The sequence below is a fragment of the Pseudocercospora fijiensis genome, assembly GCF_000340215.1.
Source record: "Pseudocercospora fijiensis CIRAD86 unplaced genomic scaffold MYCFIscaffold_8, whole genome shotgun sequence".
NCBI lineage: Eukaryota > Fungi > Ascomycota > Dothideomycetes > Mycosphaerellales > Mycosphaerellaceae > Pseudocercospora > Pseudocercospora fijiensis.
In genome coordinates, this window is record NW_006921539.1 from 3,026,256 (window position 1) to 3,033,628 (window position 7,373).

The following is a 7,373-nucleotide window of genomic DNA, read 5'->3' on the forward strand; positions in this document are numbered from 1 at the left end:
CCTCCGAGCCTATAGAAAGAGCTTAGTTTTTAGTAAGAAACAAGCGATAAACAACCTAATTTTGTACGATTAAAGAGATCTACGTACGCCGTAGTATAACTATCGAATTGCCGACTAAATCTACTAAATATTCGAATATTTAGTAACCTCGTATTTAGATTTAGATTTAATATAAAATATAAATTTAAATTGAATCCGATTTAATATTTAACAGCTATAGTCTTTCTAGAAGATATTTACAAAATTAATTAATAAGTTAGCGATAGCAGCATTGTACAGGTACGAAAGCCTCGATCGCACTTAGTAGGTAGGCACACGTAGCTGCCTATAATCATATATTGGAGGAGGTATACATCATGGATGCTTGTACAGCATCTTGGAGTCCGACCCGATGTACACATCTGCCGCACAAAATGGCCAGCGATAATGTCCAAATCTATCAATACGCTCTGCTCAACAACGATGAAACTGTTCAAAGTGCCCTCCAAATCCTTCGTCCACACCTCCCAATATGTCTTCCACTCTACAGAAGACTTCAATTCGGTCGTTTCTTTCAAGATACTATGCTTCTCACGAGTTTAGAAAGCATCCCGAGCCCTCCGTTAAAAGACGAGGATTGGATCATGGCATTCGTGGATCGAACATGTCGACCGGAGACTGAAGTCTGGATTTTTGGATCCTGGGAATCTGTGACAACAGCGCTATCATCACATCGAGCTGGAAATTGTGATTCCCTGGTCATGACACTGGTGAAAGCTATCAAGCATCTGGGTCCTTTGCCGAAGAGCATCCACCAATCTCTACTCGACGCTACTGACGCAGAAACGAACCAGAAGGATGTGTCAGGAGTTTCGAGGAAGGATTATTCGGCTCACATTTTAGATCCGAACATCATTCTGTGTGGAGCCGTTCACGAGTCTACGACTAAGATTTTGGAAAAACTGGGATTGATCAAAACTGTTTTCGATGCGGGTCTAGTTCCAAACCACACCTATGTGTTTGACGTAACTGAACTACCTGAGCCAAGAGATCTGCCGAATGGACTGCGGTGGGGAGAACTCAAGTATGAAAATTTTGCGACTGTGAGAGCGAGGACCCAAATCCCCAGACAGGATAAGACGTTGGCTGACTTGCCAAATTTGGCGATCTATGATGTCGAGAAAGGGGTGCCAATTGCTTGGGTCTTTGTAGGTATCGATGCGAGCTTGACCACTTTGCATGTGGAGGAAGAATGGAGGGGAAAGGGGCTGGCAAAGATGATCGCTTTGAAGTTGTGGAGGGAGAAGATGAATAAATTCTGGGAGCACGGAGTTCCAAACTTGACCCACGACTATGTGATCAGAGGAAATGCAGCGAGCGTAGCAACTTCGGAGAGTCTGGGAGGGAAGCACATCGGTGATACGTTCTGGGTGAGGCTAGACATGAGCTTGGCAGGATAAAGTGATGGACTTGGTCTTAAAAGTCGGTTGAAATGCGCTGAGCTGGTGTCTGTATCAACTGTCAGCAAATGGCATCCCCAGATGATTCTGAAGGGACAGGAAGGTGTTCTAGGGTCATATCGAATTTTCAGCATCTACATCTATGCTCTGGCTGAGTGCCTCAGCGTCTAGCGTCTATGATCACCTTCTCGCATGTGCATGTTCTGCTCGTACAAATTGGCCGCGGATGCTCCAGGCATCTATCCTAAGATGATGTGACAGTGATTGGGAAGTCACCCTTCAGCAGCTACAATATGCCGAATGCCTCCTCTGGTGTGAACTGCTGATCTTCTTCCATACGCGCATTGATCGCATCAAGAGTGTTCTCAAGCTTTTGAGGAAAGAAGTTGATACTCTGAAGCTCTGTCAGGTGGCTCTGGAAGATCTCAGCACGAGAGCTCCGATTGTCAGACGTGCTGGTCAAACTGTTGGCAGGACCCTTTGGCGTAGAATTCTCCTCGTCACCTGCAAGTTTCTGCATGTATTCCTCCAATTCAGCGACAACGGCCTTGATACGAGCCATGATCTGCTGTTTGGTATCCTCCTCGGCGTTTTGATCGTCATCTGCGAACTGTAGCTGTAGGTCTGACAACTCCTTCAGCCGCTCCTGGACGTACGAATGTCCATCACAAGTAAGAGACTGTGCAGCCTGACGCAGTCGAGAATATTCGTCTGTCCTTGAGGCTGACGACATCTGGCTCTGCTTGCGACCGAGTTTTCATTGCATCCACCTCGCGAAGATGCTCTGCGTAAAGGGCATCTTCTTCATCGAGCTCACCCTCATCACCATCGAACTCTTCATCAGAGTCATCTTGGACGTCAGCATCGGAAGTCTGAGCGCGCATAGCAGCACGATAACTGTTCTGGTCCTTCATCGTTGGGAACTGAACCTCGCTGTAAGCGCTCAATGTCATCCGACAAGCCATCGTACCATTCGCAAGGGTCCTTGATGTCCAACACATAGCTTGTCAGCTTCTCTAAGAGGTCTGGATGATCGGATCGGAGCTTATTGGCAGCCCAGGACTCTACAGCAATGGTACGACGTCCGATATCGTAATCCGTAGCCATGTTACGAGGGAGCAGCTTTGTACAACCAGTCTGCATGCGATCTCCAGCGGTAATACTAACCGGCCCTCCGTCTTCTGCTCGTCTACGTTGCACAAGGTCACGGAGAAATGAGAATCTGGTTGCATGTCCAAGGAATGGTGTCATTACGCAGCCGAAAAGGTGGCACTTTCCACCTGTCTCGAACCACTGAGCGACGGCTTCCAGGAACAGCGTAGCGGGTGATTCTTCGGTCGTATGGTTCTTGTCGCATACTTTGTCCATGGTGCGAAGGCGAGCTGAGAATATCGAAAAGATAGTCTCTTCGGCGTAGTCGCTTTGATTAGGACACATATCAGTGCGCCACAGCCATGGTATACGATTCTTGCCGCAACATGGCAGCTTCAGGCCTCCTGGGTTGAAGCCTCCGGGTCGCACGTCGCGCTCCATCTGCTCGATATCGATCAGAATAACCCGCCAGTCCCAGTGCTCGTCGGTCATCGAGAAATCCGGATGGAGTACATAACGCTGTTTCAAAGTCGGCAACTTCCACAGCTGAGATATGATATCTGCGCTCGACGAAGTGTCTGGCCATCCCATATGCCCGACTTTTCCATCGACATGAATTCCTGAAGCTGTGCGACATCTTGTCCCTGTTCAAGACGTTTACGCGAAGCAAATCCTGAAACTACGCGCTAGGTATCGAATGCCTGTAATGCTGTGTCAGAAGCTGCTCCAATGTGTAATCTCGTCAATACTTACTCGCTCAAGCAGTTTCCACGCCGGCGCCAAGTCTGGGTGGTATCCTGCACAGACTGTCCGCTCTGCTGCGCTCAGGCGCAGCTGAAGAGCCTTCTTCCAAAGCGGTAGAACAGATGCGGCTTAGTCACCTCACCTTTCAAGACATTGATACAGAATTTGGTCAAAGTCGTATTGTAGTCCGGAATATGCAGCCCGAAGGTACCATCTTGGCACAGCCATCTCCGATAAGGCTTCTCAATGCTGAGCGAAGCTGGGGGCACGAAACCTCGATTGCGATATGCAGGAGGCCACATCGCATCTCTGATAGACACAGTCTCATCTGAATAGCCATCGCGCCAGATAGTGTCATCGTCGGTATGGTGCTTAGCATGAAGAGAGCTCACAAGTTGCGACTCTGATGCAGTCGGCCATGTCGAATTTTTGCGTCGTTCGACATCGCATAGGCCATCTGAAGAGGTACATTGCGTCGACACTCATCCAATGTTCGACTTCTCAGACAAGTGCATAATCTCGAGGCAACTGCACTATACGACCTCGCAGGCTTACCACATTGGAGTGTGCTATGTCGAAGCGATTGCACAATCGACTTCATTTGCAGACTTTGGGGAGTGCGCCACGTCGATCGAGCTCCGGAGATGGGATCTCGCTCCAGTTCCGGTAAGTATTTCAACGCCTTCTACAAGATGTCTCGGGAAGCCGCTTCAGGCGAGATTCCCGGCATGTGATACCATGGAGAAGGGCGTAGAGGGTTTGTAGACGTTCAGAGAATCGACGATAGTATTCTTCCCACAACAGGACGGGTCTTGTGGGAAGTGTTTCTGGTCAGGTAGCATAGGTCGAGCACGAGGTGGCCTTCGACTTGAAGCTCATGTCGGAAGCGCGCGACCACGCGCATCATGTCCCATTCGGATGAAGTTCCTGCTCAGCTATATCCCGACATGTTCCTTGTTTACAAGCTGAACGACCTCGTCAGCAAAGACGCTGTGACCGAAGAACCTAAAGTTTAAGAGAGCAATGATGGGTATGCAGTGCTTCTTCATGACCAGCGGTATCATGCACGAGTCCGAAACATATACACGTCTCCGTGATAGCTGTGTCGAACCTCCCAAGTAGCTCGACAAATCTCAGGATCTAGCGCACAATCGTTAGGCTCGCGGAGTATCGTAGTATCTTGAGCATACTCAGCGACACAACGGCTAGAAGGGATCTGAAGTCGAAGGGACAAGGTGTCCGACCTATAATATGTGCTTATAGGCGGCTCCGCGTGCCTACAAAGTGCGAGCGAAGCTTCCGCCTCACATACCCTTGCAGGTCGCTAGTCGTTGTAGGTCGCTGGTCGTTGCAGGTCGCTGATCGTGGTCGTTGCAGGTCGCCGGTCGTAGTCTTTGCAGGTCGCCGGTCGTGGTCGTTGCAGGTATGGTTAGCAACAGGCACGTGATTTTCTCGGAGGTTGAGTTCTGCCGTGCCGTCCCAGCAGTTCTTGTAGAAGTCAGCCAATCAGAGCTTCAGCTTTCTGAAATCCGGGGAACCACGTGCGTAGTCAAACAGGGAATTGTGCCACTGCGAGACTGCTATAGTAGTGCGAGCTTGGCTCGCAATCAACCTTGGCAGGTCCGAAAAGGCCATCGCAGACGGGAAAGATTGCAATGCACCACAATATGCAGTTTCCGGTCCGTTGGTCAGGACGAACGAAGCCAGGAAAGCTTGTGACGTCAACAAATTTGCAGTCGCTACTCAATTAGCGGAGCGATCACAGATGGGAAAGCTTACGAAGTGCACAAAATCGCAGCCGCCGGGCAATCAGCAACGAGGTCGAAGATAGGGTAGCCTGCATAGGCTCGAAATTTGGAGATCAGGGATGGTCCATCTTTGCGAGCGTGACCGGGCAAGCTTGCAATTCCAGAAATCTGTGCATTCGAGGTCGTCCTTGATCAAAGCCATGATTGAGACAGCATGAAAAATCTAGGAATCTGTATACTGAGTTCCACCCGCTTTCGATGTTGTGGTAAGGAGTGTCGGTTACTTGTTTGCTCTGACATGTTATTGCATCGTCCTGCGCGACAGCGAAACCAATACTTAGGGAATTGTGAATGCAGTATTCTCAAAGACGAAGGCAATTGGATGATACCTGTTGTTGGATGTCATGTAGTACTGTATGGCTTCGAAAAATGACAAGGCCAGCAACGGATACAAGGTTCAAGCAGCGGAGATGGATATCGAGGCATGGGCGGTTCAAGTCCGCCTGAGTCAGCTGCAACATTATCTGTATCAGCTGTTAGCAGTTGCTACGTCTGTACAAGTGCAAATACAATGCAGGTGTATATGGTTGTTGGGTCTGAAAAAAATTAGAGAAATATGTTGCATGTTGGTCCTCATGGAGAAACTCAGGGTTAAAAATGTGTCATCATGCCCAAGGGGTGGGGAGAGGGAAAGAGATTTAACGTACCATAACTTCGCCCGCGCCAAGCCGCCATGACAGGCCTGCTCGTCAGCAACTGTAATTGATGCGCTCAGAGATCGTTTGAAGATGCAGGGTTGTGTCTCATCGCGCAGCACTTCATTCCTCGTCAACAGTCTATGAACCATCGCCGTCACACTTCGAAGCGGTGTCCTTTTATCTCGCGGCAGCGCTTAGTCGAAAAGACCGAAGCCCATGTCACCCTCAGACTCCTCCTCTTCCTCAGCAGGCTTAGCTTCCTCAGCAGGAGCAGCGTCACCGCCGGCAGCTGGAGCGGCAGCAGCAGCGGGAGCAGCACCGGCATACTTCTCTGGGTTGGCGATGCGGTCCTTGAGCTCAGTAATGGCCTCGAACTCGTACTCAGTCATGAGAGCGACAGAGATGACGTTCTTGTAGCCATTGACCAAGCTATGCATGACGGATGGCAGGGTTGGGTAGTTGGCAGCGAGGGAGATCGAGGTGATGGTAGCGATGGCAGTGCTGAAAGCTTTGAGGAGCTGGCTCTCCTCAATGTCGAGAACGCTCGAGTCGAAGGTCTGACCCTGGTCGTAGATCTGGGCAATACCCATACCGTACGTGAAGGGAGAGATGTTCAACATGTTGAGCAAAGTGGCCTCAGATGGACCGACCTTGTTACCAGCCTCAACAAGCTTGAGATCAGTGGTAATTTCGATGGTACCACGGGCAATCTTGGTTGGGACACCGAGAGCCTGGAAGAAAGAGGTCTTGCCGGGTTCCATACCAGTGTTTCCAGCTGGGACGTACACGTCGGCGGGAGCGACGGCACCAGCACGAGCTGGGGCAGCGACACGGTTGGAGAGAATCTTCTCACGTGTAGCCTTCAGGTCGGCATTGGTGAAGACGAAGCCGACGTTGCCCCTGACGTGTGGGAGCAGGCGTTCGTACTCTGGGAAGTCGGCCTGGAAGGTCTTGAGCGCGCGGCGGACCTGCAACGTCGCGTGTCAGTTTCGAATATACCCGCCGCGAACATGTTCCTCCTCTCTCACCATAGTGTTCTTGCCCATCAAGACGACACCCTCGCCGCGCATGCTCTGACGGATCTCGTGCATCTGCTGCGACGAGACATTGTCGACGGTGACGATGAAGATGGACTTGTACTCCTCGAGCAAGCCCTTGAGCTTGTCGAAGTAGCCTGCCTTATTTGCGCTCTTGCCACCCATACTGACGGTTCTGCAGTATAGGACTTTAAGGACTTGAAGTGGTGGAAATGTTGTTGTGGTGGAAACGAAGTGATCGTCGGCCTGCAATTCGTGGTCGGAGGTGGCTCGCGGCGTGATAAATCCTCGCAAAGGAGTGCGAGCGGGTACTCCCGCCTTGGCTGCCAAGGAAAGCAGAGCCTCAGGTTGTTCTTCAATACCAATGCCAAACGCGACCCTACCTCCTTTTTAGGCTTTTTAGGCGCTTCGTGACTTCCTTCTATAACTACGCTATCGGATAACGGCAAGCTGAGCCCTAGCAGACTATTGTCTAGCGAAACGCCTAAACTAAAAAGGTTACTTTCGGATAGCTATATATAAACAAATCGTTACTACTACTACTACTACTACTACTACTACTACTACTACTACTACTACTACTACTACTACTACTACTACTACTACTACTACTAT

At 50.1% G+C, this 7,373-nt stretch overlaps 4 protein-coding genes across 4 annotated transcripts; 2 read left to right on the forward strand and 2 right to left on the reverse strand.

Moving 5' to 3' along the window:
- Positions 1-563: 563 nt before the first annotated feature.
- Positions 564-1,439, forward strand: MYCFIDRAFT_37556 (uncharacterized protein; the record flags this gene model as incomplete). Its single annotated transcript, XM_007931490.1, has 1 exon — positions 564-1,439. The coding sequence occupies one exon, from the start codon at positions 564-566 to the stop codon at positions 1,437-1,439; it is 876 nt and encodes a 291-aa protein (XP_007929681.1).
- A 286-nt stretch (positions 1,440-1,725) lies between these two features.
- MYCFIDRAFT_216508 (uncharacterized protein) lies at positions 1,726-4,418 on the reverse strand (the record flags this gene model as incomplete). The annotated part of the gene is made up of 6 exons (XM_007932100.1): positions 3,668-4,418; positions 3,418-3,603; positions 3,285-3,316; positions 2,607-3,050; positions 2,168-2,362; positions 1,726-2,085 (listed from the first exon to the last, which is right to left on the reverse strand). The coding sequence occupies exons 1-6, from the start codon at positions 3,759-3,761 to the stop codon at positions 1,726-1,728; spliced, it is 1,311 nt and encodes a 436-aa protein (XP_007930291.1). The 5' UTR covers positions 3,762-4,418.
- MYCFIDRAFT_204889 (uncharacterized protein) lies at positions 3,629-4,418 on the forward strand. Its single transcript, XM_007932101.1, has one exon. The coding sequence runs from the start codon at positions 3,765-3,767 to the stop codon at positions 4,038-4,040; it is 276 nt and encodes a 91-aa protein (XP_007930292.1). The 5' UTR covers positions 3,629-3,764; the 3' UTR covers positions 4,041-4,418.
- A 963-nt stretch (positions 4,419-5,381) lies between these two features.
- On the reverse strand, positions 5,382-6,997 carry MYCFIDRAFT_51867 (uncharacterized protein). Its single transcript, XM_007931542.1, has 3 exons — positions 6,750-6,997; positions 5,731-6,689; positions 5,382-5,547 (listed from the first exon to the last, which is right to left on the reverse strand). Exons 1-2 carry the CDS (start codon positions 6,921-6,923, stop codon positions 5,916-5,918), a joined length of 948 nt encoding a protein of 315 aa, XP_007929733.1. The 5' UTR covers positions 6,924-6,997; the 3' UTR covers positions 5,382-5,547; positions 5,731-5,915.
- Positions 6,998-7,373: the final 376 nt, after the last annotated feature.

What these genes read in the sequence shown, in the direction of transcription:
- MYCFIDRAFT_51867 (XM_007931542.1), bottom strand. Translation starts at nt 6,923, where the DNA reads ATGGGTGGCAAGAGCGCAAATAAGGCAGGCTACTTCGACAAGCTCAAG. An exon ending in TGATGGGCAAGAACACTATG is followed by an intron (nt 6,690 to 6,749) that starts GTGAGAGAGGAG and finishes GCGACGTTGCAG; the next exon opens with GTCCGCCGCGCGCTCAAGAC.
- MYCFIDRAFT_204889 (XM_007932101.1), top strand. Translation starts at nt 3,765, where the DNA reads ATGTTCGACTTCTCAGACAAGTGCATAATCTCGAGGCAACTGCACTAT.